The sequence below is a fragment of the Martes martes genome, assembly GCF_963455335.1.
Source record: "Martes martes genome assembly, chromosome: 3".
In the NCBI taxonomy this organism is placed as follows: domain Eukaryota; kingdom Metazoa; phylum Chordata; class Mammalia; order Carnivora; family Mustelidae; genus Martes; species Martes martes.
Window position 1 is genome coordinate 81,204,398 of NC_137890.1, and position 22,042 is coordinate 81,226,439.

At 36.5% G+C, this 22,042-nt stretch overlaps 1 protein-coding gene across 1 annotated transcript in view; it reads right to left on the minus strand.

Moving 5' to 3' along the window:
- Positions 1–959: 959 nt before the first annotated feature.
- The window catches only part of ZMYM2 (zinc finger MYM-type containing 2), a 113,432-nt gene continuing 92,349 nt past the window's right edge, over positions 960–22,042 (minus strand). The window contains exons 22-25 of the mRNA XM_080798286.1: positions 5,341–5,455; positions 3,786–4,037; positions 3,389–3,509; positions 960–1,838 (exon numbers count right to left, since the gene is read on the minus strand). Of these exons, the coding sequence (XP_080654412.1) occupies positions 1,646–1,838; positions 3,389–3,509; positions 3,786–4,037; positions 5,341–5,455 (681 nt within the window). The 3' untranslated portion in view covers positions 960–1,645. The remainder of the gene's footprint in view (positions 1,839–3,388; positions 3,510–3,785; positions 4,038–5,340; positions 5,456–22,042) is intronic.

Sequence of the window (22,042 nt, forward strand, 5' to 3'; positions counted from 1 at the left end):
TACAAGTGTGAAATTTTCCATATCACGATTGCGAAAACTTTTCCTGAATGCTAACATTTATCCCAAGCAAGAGAGAAATATCTAAGGGACATGAAGACATTGCCTAACCACTGTGGAAAATAGCCCAAATTCCCCCCAATAATTTTAAAAAACTAATGTCACCGTGGTGAGTCAGGAATCAGAAACAAGACAATATGATTAACACACATGCTCTATGAAGTCAGCCAAACGATTTCTTTACAATAATTTGCAGCTAGCATTTCGCTCAGTCTTTATAAAGTAGGATTTTAAGTAAACTTCCTTGTTCTAAAAGAAAAGGTCTGAACGGGTAAACTGCTATGCAGAAGCACAAAGTTTTTTAATGCAATCTTCTATAAGAAGTAATTAAATTTTAAAAGCCAAACAATCTAACATCAAATGTGATTTCCCTCGAGATATACTTTATCTTATCCATCAGTTTCTCTGTTCTTTAATCATCTGAAATATCAGAATTACTACACTGGTAATCTTCATAGTAAAATGTGATACTATCTTATTTAAACTAGCTTGACTTTCTATAACAACTATTTTGGGAGTGGCATTTCTAAAAATAATTTTATCCAACATATGTATCAGACATATTTGAAGGCAATACAAAAATTCTAATAAAATTGGTTAAGTTTTAGAGTACTACTCAGATACTGCAACATGATCTGTATCTTTGGGGGGTGGGGAGAGAAAAAAAATCAAAGTTCTATAAATGAATGGGATTTTAAATACTTATGGTTGGCATAGAAAACAGAATTCTGTACTTTCATTGGACATTTTTACAAAGAAAATGTCTCAATGATGTTTTCAACATCATTCTTCATATATATATGTATGTGTGTGTATATATATATATGCACACATACACATATATACATACATATATATATATATTTTAAATTATTGACTGGGGTGATGCAGAAAGCCACAAATGAGAAAAGGACACTAAGGTTTTAATAAGGGGAACAAAAAGTTGTTTTCACCAGTATAGATTCACATTACAGTACACCAATATTGACAGCATTCTCTTGTCTATTTTTGGTACAGAAGATGGCATCTCTCTACATAACCTTGTAAGGCTTCAGTAACTGAAATATAAAGAAAACAAAACAAACAAAACCCCCCAAAAACAAAACAAAAAACCCAGCCTATTAGTTTACAGTTTATTTTAAAAATTCTGAAAGACACTGCAAGTTCTAAACTTTTAGTAGTGCTACCCATACACAACCATCTGGTCAAGAACCCAGTAAAAGAGCCTCCTTTCAAGGAAGCCTTGCAACAGTAGAGTTGTGCAATATGGATGTTTCTTACTACAAGAAAAAAATTATACATGGCACATTCTCATTCGTATTTTGTAATGTAAAAAGTTACAAACATACCTAATCAAATAAATAATAATAAAAAAAGAATTTGAATGTATTGTTAAGTATCCTAAAACCACTACATAGAATAATGGCAACTTTCACTCACAGATTATTTACATGGTAATACCCAGTGTGGGTACACTGCTACAAAACTCAAAACAGAAGGAGTAAACTTGAAATGTTTCCATAATAAAGATCTAGCAGCATGACTATCTAATGCTGTTTTATCCCGATTGCTTCTGAAACGTTCCTTTTTAGTCTGTGTCTTCATCCAGTTCATAATTGTCTTTATCATAAATATCTTTTACTAAAAGAACCCGTACAAGCATATTTTCCAAGGTGTTTCGGTCCAGTGAAGTAGATGTGTACCAGACAGGACTATCTGTAGAACTAGAGCATTCTGGTTGCAAATAAAAAACATCCATTCTCTGATTAAGATTCTGTGGACTTTGGGAGAAAGGAGAAAGTCAATTTCACAGTATATATACAAAATTCCCCACAACTTTCTTTTCTTCTTCCAAGAATAATTCCATGACTACTAACAATATTTTGTGGTCCAACCACAGCTCATTACTTACATTAAATATTCTATCATTAAGATATTTTGAAAATTAATTTCTGTGATGAAAGATTATCTTCCCACCATAATTTAAAGCCCGTATTTCACTGAATTCAAAACACCATCAACAGAAAAAATGTTTTTAATCATTATTTTAATACTGCCATTAAACAAGTAAAATGCTGCACTGCAGTTATAATTCTAAGATGTATTAATCATTAACATGCATCCCAGCTTCAGATAGTAAAATCTGAAAAATATCTTAAAAATCAATGAAATATGGTAGCTTATAAAATTATCTAACCTAGCATTATACAATAGGAATTTTAATTTTTAAAATATCAACAAAATAATTGTAAGATAGGGATTTCAAACTAATAATAATAAATAATTTCCAACTAATTTCCAACTATTAAAACAACTAATGTAAGACAGGGATTCCAACTAATTTCCAAATAATAATAATTACTTACAACTAATTGTAAGATAGGGATTTCCAACTACCACTGGAAGATAGGACACTGTTGCTGCCAAACAGGGCCACCCCAAACCACTGTCAGAAATATTACTATTATCTATAAATGACACCACTGCTTTTGTGAGTTCTTAAGAACTAACCGGGGGGCCTAATTATAATTTATAAAACTTTACATAAGACAATATACTTGGTTCATACTAACCCTCTGAAAATTAAAGGGTCCATATATAAAGCAATAGACAAGCTTAAAATTTATGATCTCTAAACATTTCACTGGTTTAAAATTTTCTAAAATGTCTTTGGTTTTAGGCTGACAGGAAAAAGCAGTAGTACTGCTGAAAAGTAATGTACTTTTAGAACACTGTATCTTTTAGACATTCTTAAAGGAACATTTCTGCTTAAATGTTAAGTATTCCATTTTCATCTCCACCTATCCATTCTACCTTTCAACATACCTATTCACCAGGGGGGTGGTCAAGCTTGTCACTTGTTTGTGTCAAGTTTTATACCACTAAACTATATACTATAAATAAATAAATACTATGTAACCATTTATTTATATATAGTATATGTCTGCTTTTTGGCTGTTAACGGCAGAATGGAGTAGCTGCAGAAGAGGCTTTATAGCCCAAAAAAGTCTAAAATATTTACCATCTGATCCTTTACAAAAAAAGTTTGTGCTCTATGTATGCTTTATATAATCACTGGGATTGCTGATTTAAAGATGACAATAATAGTAGTAATTTCATTAGTAGACAACAATTTCTTAACATATGCTTAAATCCTAAAGTATGAAGTATAAGCTGGGTATTTTGTAATAATGAGACTACAAACATTAGCTGTGAGAAGAGAGAGAAAAATCTAAAAAAGATCAGTGAAAAAAGTCACCTCTTGGTAAGTTAAATTCAAGGCAACTAACCTATACTACCATTTAAAAAATTAAATATCATTAACACTTACCTTTTAGATAAGTAGCATTCAAACATTTTCACAGGACATCTAGAAGGATTGGCTGTATTTTCAATTTGTTCAAATACTGGCTCATCATCTTCATGTTTTCTTTTTCCAGTAGTAATTTTATCTAAAAAAATAAAAGTTATATACACTTCTTAAGACCAATCTTGAAGAAAGATAGTACTATTCATTCCTAGTATGTACTGTACCAAATATGTGGTTTCCGGTAATTCACAATTTTTCAAACAAAATGAACTAAGACATTTTAAGAATATAAAAGTTGTCTTACTTTATGAAAATGGCAGTCCTTAGATTCTTAACAAGTGACCCAATACAGTCTTTATTAAGGCAAATTTTGGCTATCCCTCCCACAGACAATCCAAAAATAAAAATGTCACAGTACCTTCATTATCTGTTCCACATAAGGAAGACACTTGGTATCGAAGACATGCTTTGTTTTCCATCGTTAGAGGATTTTTTTTCCAGTGCCTAAATACAGTGCCAAAGGAAAGTCTTAAGTGTTGTTCCACTGTTTTCAGGCCAAAATACTTAGTGTTAAAGTAGAACAGGGTATTCAGAAGAGCTACTGGAGAGTGTGATCCTAGTTGTTTTATCCTCCAGAGATAATCTTCTTCAACTCGAGAAAATATTGACCCTTAAATAGAAGTATTTTTAAAGAATTACAATAAATAAAATAATTTTCATTTAACCATCTAGAAAAAACAAAGTTAATTCAAGAACAAACCTATTTCAATCCTCCATTCACACCAGGTTAAAACTGGAATGAATTTCAGAATTACCTATGTAGCTCTTTAACAAAAGAGGCTAGGGAACACACCAGACTATGGAACTAGCATCTCTGGAGTAAGGGACTAGATGTTTGCTTCTGTTCTTCTATAGGACAAGCACACAATGGTCAGAAAGGAATTTAAATCTGCCGAATTCCTGAAAAAAATAGGTGATTTCTATTCACAAACACGTTTTCTCCACACATCTAAAACAGATTTCTTAGAAAAATTTGTATCACAATATCCCCTGGAGGGCTTAAGAAATAAACATCCAGTGTCTTACTCCAGAGAAAGTTGGTCATATTCATTACAAATTTCTTCATAAACAGTAGTCATCAACTACATTCATTTCTAATTCAACAAAAAATGAACAGATGAGTTCATGAATAAGTACACTGAAAAATATGCTAATTTAAATTATTATTTTTTTTTAAAGATTTTATTTATTTGACAGAGAGATCACAAGTAGGCAGAGAGGCAGGCAGAGAGAGAGGAAGGGAAGCAGGCTCCCCGCTGAGCAGAGAGCCTGATGCGGGGCTCGATCCCAGGACCCTGGGATCATGACCTGAGCCGAGGGCAGAGGCTTTAACCCACTGAGCCACCCAGGCGCCCCTAAATAATTATTTTTAATATACTATCTGTAGGGGCGCCTGGGTGGCTCAGTGGGTTGAGCCTCTGCCTTCGGCTCGGGTCATGATCTCAGGGTCCTGGGATCGAGCCCCGCATCGGGTTCTCTGCTCAGCGGGGAGCCTGCTTCCTCCTCTCTGTCTCTGCCTGCCTCTCTGCATACTTGTGATCTCTGTCTGTCAAATAAATAAATAAAATATTAAAAAAATATATATACTAATGGTAAAAATAAAAATACCAGTAGCAAGGCAACACTTTTATTTACAAGGCATTACCCGGATACCTGGGTGGCTCAGTTGGTTAAGCATCCAACTCTTTGATTTCAGCTTAGGTCATGATCGCATGAGGGTTCATGAGATGGAGTCCTGCATCAGGCTCCACACTTAGTGCATAGTCTGCTTGAGATTCTCTTTCCCTCTCTCTCTACCCTTCTTCCACCCACGCAGCCCCTGCTCACATGCACACATGCACATGCACTCTCTCTCTCTAAAATAAATTAATAAATCTTCTAAAAAAATAAAATAAAAAATAAAAGAGCATTACCATCTGGAAGTATGCTGGGTTGCCAACTTCGGAGTATTTTATTCAATTCTTGCTCAAATGTTTGGTATCCTTGATCAATAAATATGTTGTCTTTTCGATTACTACCACATAAGTACTACAATAAAAAAAAAAGTTTCTTGAAGGAAAACCAGCTAATTACAAATAGTGAACATATTACTTATATTCTGTTTGTCTTAAGAAGGAAAGAAATCTTATGTTTAGGATAAATAAAACAAGCACACTAACACAACAAGGGAGATTACTGGCTTTATATATCTATATATCTAGAAATCATAAGCAATCAAAATTACCAATTACTCTGCTGCCTAAAAAACCCAAAGCTGAAAGACACACCCAAGAATCCAGAACATAAGAATTCGGAGAAATCTTCAGTATGTCAGATAAAAACAGAGTATCTGGCTCCAATGTTCATTATACAGCACATGGAGAAAACAAAATTAGACTTTCCAGTAAGAGTAATTAAATTATTGATTAAAGAAAAATTCTGAATGGTACAGATGGAATGAAATATTATTCTGTAGCTGCCTGAGGATCTCTTCTAGCACTCTTTGGTAAGCAAATACTTGTTTACTTATTGACTCTCTTTAACTCCTGTGAGTCATACAAATTTATGACTGATAAGTTACTATGATAAATCTTACCAGTGAGGGTTACTAAAGAATGATTTAAACACTAAAGTTTGCAAAGTCCATCTACAATGTAATCTAAAAATAAGGCAAAAGTAAAATGTATGACAATACTAGCACAAAGAATGGGAGGCAGGAGTTGGGAAAATTACACTATTGTAAGGCTCATACATTACACATAAAGAGGTACAATCATTTTTGAGGTATATAATGAACTGAAATGCATATTATAAATCCTAGGGCAACCACTACAAAAAACTTAAGAGGCATAAATAAACCAATAGTTGAGATAAAATAGAATCAGAAAAATAACTAATTCCAAAAAAAGCAGAGAAAGAAAAAGGAAACAAAACAAAAACCCCACAAAGAACAGATATAACAAATACAAAACAACCAGGAGGACGGATTTGCATCCAATGTCACAGCTGTGACTACACTGAGTATAAAAGGTCTAAACCAGGTGGCAAACTAGAGTCTTTGAGCCAAATCTGGTTGACTGCCTATTTTTGTCAGTAAAGTTTTCTTGAAACATGGACACAACTGATGTTTGCATACTGCCCCAGTCTGTTTTCATACTACAGTGGCAGAGTTGAATGGGTGTATGACACAGACCAGTGTGGCCCACAAAGACCAAATAAAACATAAAAAAAAATTTGTTGGTCTAAACAAACCAAGACAAGATTGGTCAATTGGATTAAAATTTAAGGGGGGAAAAAAAAAAAAAAGCCAGGCCAAGCAATACGCTACCTTCAAGACACCTACTTAACCTTTTTTTTAATTTTTTTTTTTAAGTAATCGCTACACCCATCATGGGACTTGAACTCACAAGCCCAAGATGAAGAACTGGGTACTCTTCCAACTAAGCCAGTGAGAAGCCCCAAGACACCTATTTTAAATATGTAAACACAGGTAAATGAAAAGTAAAAGGATGAAAAAATATATACAAGGTACTTGGGGGCTTGGGTGGCTCAGTCAGTTAAGCATCTGCCTTCAACTAGGGTCAAGATCTCAGGGTCCTGGGATCAGGGCCCATGTAGGGACTCCCTGCTCAGTGGGGAGTCTGCTTCTCCCTCTCCCTCTGTCCCTCCCCCCACTTACACTTTCTCTCTCCAATAAATAAAATCTTTAAATAGGCCAACAGACACATGAAAAATGCTCCACATCACCCACATCAAGGAAATACAAACCAAAACCACAATGAGATACCACCTCACACTAGTCAGAATGGCTAAAATTAACAAGTCAGGAAATGACAGATGCTGGCGAGGTTGCGGAGGAAGGGGAACCCTCCTACACTGTTGGTGGAAATGCAAGCTGGTGCAACCACTCTGGAAAACAGAATGGAGTTTCCTCAAAAAGTTGAAAATAGAGCTACCCTGTGACCCAGCAATTGCACTACTGAGTATTTACCCTAAAGATACAAATGTAGTGATCCAAAGGGGCACGTGCCCCCGAATGTTTATTAGCAGCAATTTCCACAATAGCCAAACTATGGAAAGAACCTAGATGTCCATCAACAGATGAATGGATAAAGAAGATGTGGTGTATATATAAAATGGAATACTATGCAGCCATCAAAGAAATCAAATCTTGCCAGTTGTGATGACATGGATGGAACTAGAGGGTACTGTGCTTAGCGAAATAAGTCAATCAGAGAAAGACAACTATCATATGATCTCCCTGATATGAGGAAGTGGAGAAGCAACATGGGGGGTTTGGGGTGGAGGAAAGGAATAAATGAAACAAGATGGGATCGGGAGGGAGACAAACCATAAGAAATTCTTAATCTCACAAAACACACTGAGGGTTGCTGGGGGGAGGGGGGGTTGGGAGAGGGTGGTGGGGTTATGGACACTGGGGAAGGTATGTGCTATGGTGAGTGCTGTGAAGTGTGTAAACCTGGCGATTCACAGACCTGTACCCCTGGGGCTAAAAATACATTGTATGTTTATTAAAAAATAAAAAAATTAATTAAAAAATAAAAATAAAAAAAATAAAAAATTTTTGAAGAGTCTCTTAAAATATATATATACACACATGAGTGTATACACACACACACACACACACACACACACACCATGTACTTATCAAAAATCAGACTAGCGTATCACTCATCTGAACTGATCTAACATTAGTCCTAGTCAGAAGGAAGATTAACCAGCATAATTTCAAAACGGCAGAACAAAAACTCCTAACTAATGCCTTTCAGTTAGGATGCAAACCAAACGCCCGGCAATCAATGAAGTAACAATGTCAGATCCCCCCCCTGCTTTTGGGTTAGTCAGAGAACAGGATTTCTACCATTTCCTAATCTGGAAATTCTCAATGTTATGATTGTAGCATTAATTTCAAATATATTATCACAATTCAACCTTTTACTGGGATTATAAATAGTTGTTGGGTGTTGTTGTTTTTGTTTTTTTTTTAAATTTTACTGTTGTTTTTTAAGTAGACTCCAGACCTAGCCGGGAGCTCAATTCGTGGCTTGAATTCACAGGCCTGAGATCAAGACCTGAGCTGAGATCAAGAGTTTTACACTTAACCAACTGAGCCACTCAGGCACACCTACAAATAGTTTAAGTGCAGTTCCTAGGTATTTTTAAAATGTAAACTTAGTACACATTATATAAAACAATCACAAAAATGAAATCCCCATGTTTGAAACAGCAATTTATATCTTTTGTTCTTAACATAAAGCAGCATACATAATAAAAAAAAATGAGGGAAGTGATCCTGAAATAATTTTCAGCTATAAGTCAAGCAACAAGGGGAAAGCACTTCCTATGTACATTCAGAACCTTAAAAATAACAAGCCAAAAATTGGGCTCTCAGCTCAGCTCTACTACAAGTAGCTCCTAAATGATGTGCCAACATTCAGTCCTTCTGAAGAGGCTTCTCTGGCAATCCCTGATGAATTAAAAGATTTGGTCCTCTTATTGGTACAGAAGAATGACAATAAGCTTTATGAGTCACTGCTGTAGTATGGGAAGGGATACTAACTACATTATGGTTGTTTTTTCCATTAAAGGAAGTACCAATTTACAAATACCTAACTGCACACAATTTATGAACATCTAATCTGCCCCAACACCAAAGGCCAATAACTTCTGCTTTTCAGAAACGAAGGAGAAGCCATCAAAGACAGCAGCACCTTCTAGAAAATAACCCTGAAGAAAATGTCCTGATGGGCCAGGCCTGTCTGAAGAGTAGCAATCTTAATTAAAAATTATCCTCACAGGGGGTGCACCTGGTGGCTGTCAATTAAGTGTCCGACTCTTGGTTTTGGTTCAGGTCATGATCTCAGGGTCCTGAGACGGAATGCTACCCTGGGCTCTGCCCTCAGTGTAAAATCTGCTTGAGATTCTCTCTACCTCTCCTCTGCCCCTCCCCCTACATTCACACACATGCACACTCCAAAATAAATCTTTAAAAACAAACCAAAAAAACCAAAACAAACAAAACAAAAAACAATGTAAACATAACCCATAATTAATTTAGCTATAAATCAGCAGCCCTAGTGTTTCAATATTATTCCAACCCTCAGCTGCAACAAAAAAATACTTTCAAGAAAAAAATATCGAGTACAATCTTTCAAAATGTTTAAAATCTTTTCATGTTTCATACCCTGGATAAAATACGAAGTCTAAACATTTTATCAATGAATATGGGTCCTTTGCTATATGACTCTTACCTACTTCATACTCTACCCCAGCCCCAAACCTCTTTATACTTCACATTCTACATTCTAGCCATGCCAAGTAGTTCCTGGAAAACTGTACCCTGGTATATATTTTTCTGCCTTCTTGGAATGCCATTGTTCTTCCTTCATCCTTCCTGACTAGAATTTCTATATCTATTTCAAAGCTCAGTTTAAAGGTCTTCAACACTGTTCTATTTTCTCAGATTAAATCCTTAGAATCAATTAGTCCCACTTCTGTGCCACCAACATACTATACCATGAGAACAATGCTGTTTAAATACCATTTGTTTATGTATTTCAAATCCTTGAGCAGAGCATATTATGGCTTTCAAGTCAAACTGCTTACCAGATTCAAAACATGTAAGCTATATAACCTTGGGTAAGCTACTTAACTTCCCTACATTCACCAAAAACCGGTAAGAATAATAGTAAGGTTGTTCAGAGGATTAAATGACATGTTAAGCAGTTAGCACTATGCACAGAAAGCAGTAAGTAGTCAAAAGAAGTCATCTCCAATATCTACTCCAATGTTCAGAAGTCAGCATACAATAAGCACTTAATAGTTCTCGGAAGAAACCAATGAAATAAGGATTACCAAAACTCTGAATGTATTACACCACTGCTATGAAATATAAGGCAAATTCTTAAGGCCCTTCTGAATCAAAGATTAAATATGTTTTAAAATGTTGTATGTATTTTAATACAATTTAACTATCAATAAAAGCATTTATATTGAACTCAAATTAACAAGACCTAAGTGAGTCTACTGTTTTTTAATTGAATAAATAGAGTTCTAACACTTCTTTTAAAAAGAAAAAAATAGGGGCGACTGGGTGGCTCAGTGGGTTAAAGCCTTTGCCTTCGACTCAGGTCATGATCCCAGGGTCCTGGGATCGAGCCTCACAGGCTCTCTGCTCAACAGGAAGCCTGCCTCCCCCTTTTCTCTGCCTGCCTCTCTGCCTACTTGTGATCTCTGTCTGTCAAATGAATAAAATCTTAAAAAAAAAAATGAACATCAAATACCAAAAGCAAATAAATATGAATTTTGGAAAAGTATTACTGCATAAATCAAAGTAAATCTTCTTTTCAAGAATATTTGTGTCAGTGTTACTTAAAAAAAAAAAAAAGAAAGAAAAAAGTGATAATCCTTCCAAATAAGAAATCTTGGAAAAATTTTTAGAAAATGAGAATATCTAGAATCAACAAGGAATTCTCACAAATGGAGTTAAACAACCGAACAATAAAGGGGAAATTTACATAAAAGCAAATTCAAATGGCCAAAATAAAAAAAGATCCTCATCCTTTTGGAAAGCAATCTGGTTATATCTTTTAAAAATAAAAAATACACTTTTACGATCCAATAATAATACCCTTTCAGAAATCTTATCTCATAGAAATATAAGCACCAGTTCTTTAGGATAATTATGTTTTGGGGAAGAAAGATATACATTGTTTATAATAGCAAATTTTTAGGAAACAAAGGGAATACATGTCATTGTTGAAATGTTTAAATTAAATGTGGCATGAAATATAATACAGTTAATAAGCCTGTTCAGTTGACTTAGAGGGACTGCTACAATGTACTAGGAAACAATAGTACAAAGTGATTAATATGGTTCCATGTTCTTAGCTGACAAACTAGTATATCTTTTGCCATGTTCATTTAAAAAAACAAACACCTACAAAGAAGTATACACATCTAGCTAACTGTGATGAGGTGAGGAGGATTCAGGAAAAGGGTATCCAACAATTCCACTGACAATATATTTGGAGTGAGGGGCATGAGTTTACTTGTGTAAGGTAGTGGATAAAAGAATAATCATGATTGTGGGATTTCATATACTTTTTGTTTTTAAAAATAATCATTATTTCTTAGACAGTTTATGGGAAAATCAGCTATTTTGTGAGGGAGGGAAAAAAAATGCTATGCTCCCCTTTTATACAGTACCCAGTTAAACATCTGTAATTACATTTAACTCCTCAGTATACAATGCAGAAGAGGCTACACATTTACCTATGTATATTCATAAGCCTTAGTCCTCACAAATAAAGATGCTATTCCTTCTACAAACATGATCTAAAAAAAAAAGAACATACATCTTCAACATTATCTTTTGTCAGATGTGAACAAAATTAATAAATGCAACAGTTAAATATGCAAACCCTTCCAAAAATAGCTTCTATTTCTGTACACATCCTTGAAGTAACATTAAACAGCAATGATTTCCAGAAAGTGTATTTTATCTTTACACTGAGTTTTAGGATTATTTTTAAATCTGCTTATAAATACCGTGCAGTCTTTCATAAAATTAAATCAAGTCTGTGAAAATATGTCTAATGATGAGAATAGTAAAAAAAAATTATTTTTTCAATTACACTAAAAAACACACACACACAAAAATCTATCATTAACCATTTTTAAAGTGAAGAGTTCAGCAGTTGAAAATTTTTTTGAGTTAACATTTTTAGTTCATATACAGAACCTGTTTTTAAAAAGGAGGGAATTCTGAAATACGCTACAAAATGGATAAACTTTGAGGGTAGTATGTTATGTCCAATAACCCAGTCACAAAAAGAGTAATACTGTATGATGTCACTTATACAAGATACCTAGAGTACTCAACATTACAGAGACAGAAAACGGAATGGTGGTTGCCAGGGGCTGAGAGAGAGGAGAAATGAGGAGTTATTGTCTAATGGGTAAAAAGTTACAGTTTTACAAGATGAAGAGTTATCAGGATGAATGGTGGTAATGTTCACACAGAATTACAAATGTACTTAATACCACTGACTTGTACACTTAGAAACAAGACAGTTGAGTTTTATGCTACATTTTTTTACCACAATAAAAAAATTTGGAAAAAAAACCCAACTAATTTATAATCATTCATTAACAATCCATTTAGCTCTAAAACCTCTAAGTTTGGAGTTCTAATATTTACATAATCCAGTCAATAAGAAGCAATCCAGAGATTCAACTTCCTGTATAGGGTTGTAAGGAAGCCAGCCGATTCTCTTTACTTTAAGGAAGGAATAATACCAATTCCCACAAATTCTTTCAGAAAATAGGAGGAAGGAACACTTCCCCATTCATATAATGAGGCTAATGATATTATCCCAATACCAAAGCCTGGGAAAAACATGGACTAGTACCCTCCATGAACTTTTGCAATGTCACTAAACAGTAAAAAGCAAGTCTAATCAGCCATATATAAAAAGGATGATATATCATTATCAAATGGAAGCTCTCTCAGAAATTCAAGGTTGATTTAATATCTGAAAACTGATATGCCATCATTAATAGAATAAGGGAGAAAAAACATTATTGTCTCAGCAGATGCAGAAAAAGCAGCTGACAAAATTCAACAACGATTTATGATAAAAACTCTCAGCAATATTAACTAACTAGAAGTTAAATAAAAATTTGGAAGAAAAAAAAATTAAAACCTAAGCAACAAAATAAAAACCTAAGAAGAATTTTCAGCCAGCTAGGAACAGAAGAGAACTTCCTTGACAGGCAACATCATACTTAATAGTGGAGGACCTTCCCCCAAGAATTAGAAACAAGGATGGGGCGCATGGGTGGCTCAGTGGGTTAAAGCCACTGCCTTCGGCTTGGGTCATGATCCCGGCGTCCTGGGATCAAGCCCCGCATCGGGCTCTCTGCTCAGCAGGGAGCCTGCTTCCTCCCTTCTCTCTCCGCCTGCCTCTCTGCCTACTTGTGATCTGTCAAATAAATAATTAAAATCTTTTTTAAAAAAAAGAAAAAAAAAACTTAAAAAAAAAAAAAAGAATTAGAAACAAGGTAAAGGTTTCTACTCTCACCACTAGCATTTAAGTGTTGGGAGGAGGCCGGAGATCCCTAATCGATGTAATAAGACAAGAAAAAGAAAACATGCAGATAAGAAAGAAAGAGGTAAAACTGTCTCTATTCATAGACAACATGATTATATATGTAGAAATTTCTAAGAAAAAAAAAAAGACAGCATGTACTAGAACTAATAGTGAATTGGTATATACAGAATAACAGATGAATATACAAAAATCAACTGTATTTCTACATGCAAGTTATGTCAGAGGAAACAACTAACAGAGGAAAGACTGACTTTAGGGAGGTGAACTAGGTGGAACAAAGAAAGGTAGGACAGAGGACCCCCCCATTTTGTTATCTTTTATTACACTGAAATTTAAAGTTATATTATCTGATACTGGTTTTTAAGCTGAATTTCTAGCAGAAGCCATTTTTAAATGAAACTGTAAAGAGAACCCTAAAACACACCAAAAAGACAGCTGAATTAAAACACAAATAAAAAGGAGTTCAGACGGCAGAGAAACAGGGGGACCCTAGGCTTTCCTTGTCCCTCGAACATAGCTGTATTGAGGTCAGATCACTGGAACACCCAGGAAATCAATCTGAAGATTGGAAGAAGGACCTCCATGGTTGGAGTGAGATAGCATAACAGGTGCAAGGTACGTGAAGTAAACTGGGGGAGAGAAAAGTTGCCACACCCTGGAGGGAAGGGAACACTTTCCTGAGGGAGAAAAAAGGGAGAGAGGGAGAGAGTGGTTGAGAGAGTGTGACACAGGGTTCACACAAGAAAACCTTTCAGACCAAAGACTGGGGAACCAGGGAAACTGAGTGATGCAGGTTTTTTGCAAATAGTGAATGGACCTCAAGCTCTGAGGTTTCTCCACTCCTGGAGAAAAGGAAGGTTCTGGCCTGGGTCAGCGCAAAAATTGTGTAGGGATCTCCTGCTGCATTAAGAGAGATCATTCCCCTTCATGGAGTATATCTGGAAGAGGGATTACTGCCTCTCCAAGGACAAAAGACCCCGCAGGCACCAGCAAACAGCTTTTCACTGGCAGGGGACAAGGGTGGGCACAAAGGATGGGTAACCTAGTTGCTGCTTTTCACAGTGACATACCACAGATTCCGCACACTGTGTAGGTAGGGGACTGTTAGAGCGAGGTTTTAATCTGGAGGAGGGAGTGGATCTGAGCGGTACCAGCTCCTTTAAAATCTGCAGTTAAACATCTGCCTTCAGCTCAGGTCATAATCCCAGGGTCCTGGGATCGAGTACTGACTGCATAGGCTCCTTGCTCAGCAGGAAGCCTGCTTCTCCCTCTGCCTGCTGCTCCCACTGTGTGTGTTTCTCTCTCTCTGACAAATAAACAAAAAATCTTAATTTAAAAAAAAAAAAAAAAAAGATTTGGAGTTTTGAACCCCAACCAAATGCCAAATATAAAATGCAGGAGATTTAGAGTTTTGAATCCCAGCTGCACCAAAGATAAAAAGCAGGAGAGCTGGGCGCCAAATTCACTGAGGGTCCTCACTTTTCTGTGAGGGCTTCCCGAACAGCAGGGGGTATGAGATTCTCTGGGGACAAGAGAGTGGGGTGGCATTTTAGCCTTCCTACCAACATGTTCAGACATCAGAGAGCAACATAGTGGCCCCCAGTGGAAGTAGGAGCCAATGACATCCAATCCTGCCCCCATGTGCCTGGCACACACTTTTTTTAATGGAGCAAGACTGACTCCAAGCCAGCACAGGGGGGATCTCCCCCAAAAGAGCAACACAGGCAGCATATAACATGCACCAAGTCTACTGATCGTAGAGTGCTTCAAAGCATCCCCTTCATCTATGGTGGAAATAGAACCAGGCTGTATTTTTTCTGCCACCAGAATCAGGCTTACAGTTTTTTGCTTATTACTCTGTTTTTTCATTTCCTTCTCTCTCTCTCTCTGGATCAGGCATCTTTTTTTCCTTTCTTATTCTTTTTTTTTCCTGTTCTTTTTCTTTGAAATCAGGCCAATAGTAATTTTTTTGATTGTTTGGGTTTTTTTCATTCCTTTTCTTTTTCTCTTTTTTGTGAAGCAGGCTTTTCTGTTATTTTCCTTTCTCTTTCTTTCCTTTTTTTCCATGCTTTTTTTCAACAAAGAAATCAAAGCACACCTAGATAAAGGTCCAAATACTCCCCACTGCAAGAAAGGAGAAACTCTGCAGAGGACTGACCAGTGCAAAAGAGTAGCCAAAATCCAACAGCAGAGTGCACACACCGAACACCAGAAACACTTCCTAAAGTATCAGGCCCTGGACAGTGTATTACCTCTTTTATTTAATACAGCATTACCCTCAGGTGCAGGAAAGAGACATAACAAGCTTTCATAACACACACAAGATAGAAACTTAGACAAAATAAGATGAAGGAATTCTCCACAAAAGAAAGATCAGGAAGATGTCACAGCCAGGGACCTCAAAACAGATACAAGCAATGTATCTGAACAAGAATTTAGATCAACAGTCATAAGACTACTAGCTGGACTTGAGAAAAGCATAGAAGACACCAGAGAAACCATGTCTCCAGAGATAAAGGACCAAAAAACTAGTCAGACCTAAATAAACAAACAAACAAATAAATAAATACATGCATGTGTGTATGCATGCATGCTTTAACTAAGACACAAACAGACTGGACATAATCACAATGAGGAACTGAAGGAGCAGAGAAGAGAATAGGTCAGAAGAGGTGATACATAAGTTAAAATTATGGAAAACAATGAACCTGAAAAGAAGAGGGAAAGAAAACTATTAGATCATGAAGGCAGACCTGGAGACTCCAATAAGCAAAATAATAACCATATCATGGGACTCCCAGAGAAGAGCAAGGAAAGGGGGTAGAAGGTTTATTTGAACAAATTATACCTGAGAACTTCCCTAATCTGGGTATGGAAACAGGCATTCAAGTCCAAGAGGCACAGCAAATTCTCCTCAAAATCAACAAAAACAAAATCAACAGAACGACATATCACTGTGAAACTTGCAAAATATAAAGATAAAGATAGAAGTCTGAAAGCAGCTAGGGAAAAAAAAGATCCTTAACCTATAAAGGTAGACACATAAGGCTAAAGCATGCCAGTCAACAGAGACCTAGCACGCCAGAAAGCAGTGGCAAGACATAGTCAACCTGTTAAATGGGGAAAACATGCAGCCAAGAATACTTTATCTAGCAAGGCTGATATTCAGAATAGGAGGAGAGAGAAAGAGTTTCCAAGACAAACAAAAACTAAAGGAGTTTGTGGCCACTAAACCAGCTCTGCAGCTCTCTCCCACTTTTGAGTGGGAGAGAGAGACCAAAAGTAACAAAGACTAGAAAGGAACAGAGTCAATCTACAGGAACAAGGACTTTACACGTAATACAATGGCACTACGTTCCTATCTTTTGATAATTACTCTGAATGTAAATGAAATAAATGCTCCAATCAAAAGACACAGGATATCAGAATAGATCAAAAAACAAGACCCATCTCTTGTAAGCATTATAAGAGTCATTTTAGACCCAAAGACACCTCCAGACTGAAAGGGAGGGGCTAGAGAACCATTTATCATGTTAATGGACATCAAAAAAAAGCTGGAGTAGCCATTCCAATATCCCTATATATCAGACAAACTAGATTTTAAACCATAAGAGAGGAAAAAAAACACTATAGCATAATAAAGGGGTTTATTCAACAAGAAGATCTAACAACTGCACATATGTATGCCCCCAACTTGGGAGCAGCTGAATATATGAAACAATTAATAATAGGGCGCCTGGGTGGCTCAGTGGGTTAAACCTCAACCTTCAGCTCAGGTCATGGTCTCAGGGTCCCGGGATCGAGCCCTGCATCAGGCTGTCTGCTCAGCAGGGAGCCTGCTTCCCCTGTTCTCTCTCTGCCTGCCTCCTGCCTACTTGTGATCTCTCTGTCAAATAAATAAATAAAATCTTAAAAAACATTATTTTTAAAAAACAGTAATAAAGAACTCAAGGATAATAATATAGTAACAGTAGGAGACTTTAACACCCCACTCACAGCAATGGACAAATAACCTAAGTAGACCAATGGGAAACAAGGGCTTTAAATGACTAAATGGACCAGATGGACTTCACAGATATATTCATAACATTTCATCCTAGAGAAGGAGAACACATTCTTTTTGAGTGCACATGGAACATTCTCCAGAAGAGATCACATACTGGGCGTCACATATCAGGTCTCAACAAGTACAAAAAGACAGAGATCACACCATGCACAATTTCAGACCACAATGCTATGAAACTTGAAGTCAATTACAAGAAAATATTTGTAAAGAGCAAAAATACATGGAAATTAAAGAACTTCCTATTAAAGAATGAATAGGTACACCAGGAAATTAAAGAACAATTTAAAAAAAATGGAAGCAAATGAAACTGAAAACACCATAGTCCAAAACCTTTGCGATGCAGCAAAGGTGGTCCTAAGAGGGAAGGATATAGCAATACAGGCCTTTCTCAAGGAGCAAGAAAAGTCTCAAATATACAACCTCCTAACCTTATACCTAAAGGAACTAGAAAAAGAACAGGAAATAAAACCTAAATCCAGCAGAAGGGAAATAATAAAGATCAGAGCAGAAATAAATGACAGTACTCTGTTCAAAAGAACAGTAGAACAGATGAACGATTGGGGCGCCTGGGTGGCTCAGTGGGTTAAAGCCTCTCTGCCTTCGGCTCGGGTCCCAGGTCCTGGGATCAAGCCCCGAGTTGGGCTCTCTGCTCAGCAGGGAGCCTGCATCTCTCCCTCTCTCTATCTCTCTCTCTCTGCCTGCCTCTGCCTACTTGTGATCTCTGTCAAATAAATAAATAAAATCTTAAAAAAAAAAAAAAAAAGAACAGATGAACGAAACTAGAACTTGTTCTTTGAAAGAATTAACAAAACTGATAAATCCTTTGCCAAACTTATCAAAAAGAAAAAAGAAAGGATCCAAATGAATAAAATCATAAATGAAAGAGAAAAGCTCACAACCAACAACATAGAAATACAAACAAATATATATAAGGGAATATTATGAGCAATTACACACCAACAAATTAGGTAATCTGGAAGAAATGGATAAATTCCTAGAAACATATAAACTACCAAAACTGAAAAAGGAAGAAACAGAAAATCAGAATAGAACCACAATTAGCAAAGAATTAGAATCAGTAATCAAAAAATCTCCCAAGCAACAAGGGAAGTTCTTTATAGATTCTGGATATTAGCCATCACAGGGCCAGATGGCTTCCCAGGGGAATTCTATCATTTAAAGAATTAATACCTATTCTCCTGAAACTGTTCCAAAAAATAGAAAGGGAAGGAAAACTTCCAAACTCATTTTATGAGGCTAGCATTGCCTTGATCCCAATACCAGACAAAGACCCCACCAAAAAGGAGAATTACAGACCAATATCCCTGATAAACATGTATGCAAAAATACTCACCAAAATACTAGCTAATAGGATCCAACAGTACATTAAATGGATTATTTACCATGACCAAGTGGGATTTATTCATGAGCTACAAGGTTGGTTCAACATCTACAAATCAACCAATGTCATGTACTACAATAATCAAAGAAAAGGACAAGAATCATATGATACTCCCAATAGATGCAGAAAAAGCATTTGACAAAGTATAGCATCCTTTCTTGATCAAAACTCTTCACAGTGTAGGGATAGAGGGTACATACCTCAATATCACAAAAGCCATCTATGAAAAATTTTCAATGGGAAAAAACTCAGAGCTTTTCCCCTAAGGTCAGGAACATGGCAGGGATGTCCACTCTCAGTACTGTTGTTCAACATAATATTGGAAGTTCTAGCCTCAGCAATCACACACACAAAAAAGAAATAAAATGCAACCTAATCAGCAAGGAAGAACTCAAACTTTCACTTTTCACATACAACATGATACTCTGCAGAAAACCTGAAAGACTCTACCAAAAAATTGCTAGAATTGATATAGGAATTCAGAAAAGTGGCAAGATAAAAAATCAATGCACAGAAATCTGTAGGATTTCTACACACCAATAATGAAGCAGCAAAAAGAGAAATCAAGGAATTGATCCCCATTATAATTACACCAAAAAACCATAAAATACCTAGGAATAAGCCTAACCAAACAGGTAAAAGGTCTATACCCTGAAAACTATAGAACATTTATGAAAGAAATTGAGGAAGACACAAAGAAATGGAAAAACATTCCATGCTTATGGATCAGAAGAACAAGTATTATTAAAATGTCTATGCTACCCAAAGCAATCTACACATTCAGTACAATCCCTATCAAACACCAGCATTTTTCTCAGAGCTGGAACAAACAATTCTAAAACTTATGGAGCCAGAGAAGACCCCCAAATAGCCGAAGTAATGTAGAAAAAGAAAACCAAAGGCAACACAACTGGATTTCGAGCTGTACTATTAAAACTGTAATCAGGGGAGCCTGGGTGGCTCAGCTGGTTAAGCGCCTGCCGTCAGCTCAGGTCATGATCCCAGAGTCCTGGGATCAAGTCCTGCATCGGGCTCCCTACTCAGCGGGGAGTCTGCTTCTCCCTCTGCCCCCCCCCCCACTGGTCATGCTTGCTCGCTCTCTCAAATAAATAAAATCTTAAAAAAATAAAGCTATCATCAAGACAGTATGGGACTGGCACAAAAACTGACTTACAGATCAGTGGAACAAAATAGAGAACCCAGAAACATACCCTCAACTGTAAAAGACAATCTCTTCAACAAATGGTATTGGGAAAACTGGACACCCACATGCAGAAGAATGAGACTGGACAACTTTCTTACACCACACAAAAAATAAATTCAAAATGGATGAAGAAAGCTAAATGTGAGACAGGAATCCAACAAAATCCTAGAAGACAGCATGGCAGCTATGTCTCTAACATCAGCTGTAGGAACTTCTTACTAGACACATCTCAGAGGCAAGGGAAACAAAAGCAAAAATGAACTATTGGGACTTCATCAAGATAAAACGTTCTGCACAGAAAAAGAAACAATCAACAAAACTAAAAGGCAGGGGCGCCTGGGTGGCTCAGCGGGTTAAAGCCTCTGCCTTCGGCTCAGGTCATGATCCCAGGGTCCTGGGATCGAGCTCCGCATCGGGCTCTCTGCTCAGCAGGGAGCCTGCTTCCTCCTCTCTCTCTGCCTGCCTCTCTGCCTACTTGTGATTTCTGTCTGTCAAATAAATAAAAAAAATAAAATAAAATCTTTAAAAAAAAAATTAAAAAAAACAAAAAAAAAACAAAAAAAACTAAAAGGCAACCCACAGAATGGTAGAAGGTATTTGCAAATGACGTATCAGATAAGGGTAGTATCCAAAATCTATAAAGAAGTTATCAAACTCAACAACCAAAGAACAATTAATCCAGCCAAGAAAGACTTTTCTCCAAAACAGACATACAAATGGCTGACAGAAACACGAAAAAATTCACAACATCGCTCATCATCAGGGAAACACAAATCAAAACCACAATGAGATACCACCTCACACCTGTCAGAATGGCTAAAACGAACAACTCAGAAAACAACAGATGTTGACAAGGATGTGAAGAAAGGGGAACCCTTTTAGTCTGTTGGTGGGAAAGCAAACTGGTACAGACACTCTGGAAAACAGTAATGGAAGATCCTCAAAAAGTTAAAAATAGAACTACCCTAAAACCTAGCAATTGCACTACTAGGTATTTATCCAAAGGATATAAAAATAGTGATTCGAAGGGGCACATGCACCCCAATTACATATAGCAGCACTATCTACAATAGTCAAAATATGGATAAAGAAGATGTGTGTGTGTGTGTGTGTGTGTGTGTGTGTGTACACACACGTGCACACAATGGAATATTACTCAGTCATCAAAAAGAATGAGGGGCACCTGGGTGGCTCAGTGGGTTGAAGCCTCTGCCTTCGGTTCAGGTCATGATCCCGGGGTCCTGGGATCGAGCCCCGCATTGGGCTCTCCCCACTCAGCGGGGAGCCTGCTTCTCCCTCTCCCTCTGCCTGCCTCTCTGCCCACTTGTGATCTCCGTCTGTCATATAAATAAATAAAATCTTAAAAAAAAAAAAAGAATGAAATCTTGCCATTTGTAACAATGTGGTTGGATATATTATGCTAAGTGAAATAAGTGAGTCAGAGAAAGACAAATACTGTTATGATCTCACTCATATGTGCAATTTAAGAAACAAAAGAGATGAACACAAAGGATGGGAAGAAAAATAAAATAAGATCAAAACAGAGGGAAGCAAACCATAAGGGACTCAAATATAGGCAACAAACTGAAAGTTGCTGGAGGGGAGGTACATGGGCTTATGGGGGTAATTGGGTGATGGGCATTAAGGAGGAGATTGTCTTTTTTGATGCAATGAGCAGTGGATGTTATATATAACTAATGAATCACTAAATTCTATCCCTGAACCTAATAATACATTATATGTGAACTAATTTGAATTTTTAAAAAGTTTTAAGAAAAAAAAAAACCACTAATAAGAGCCTAGAACTCAACCTCTTTCCTTCCTGCTG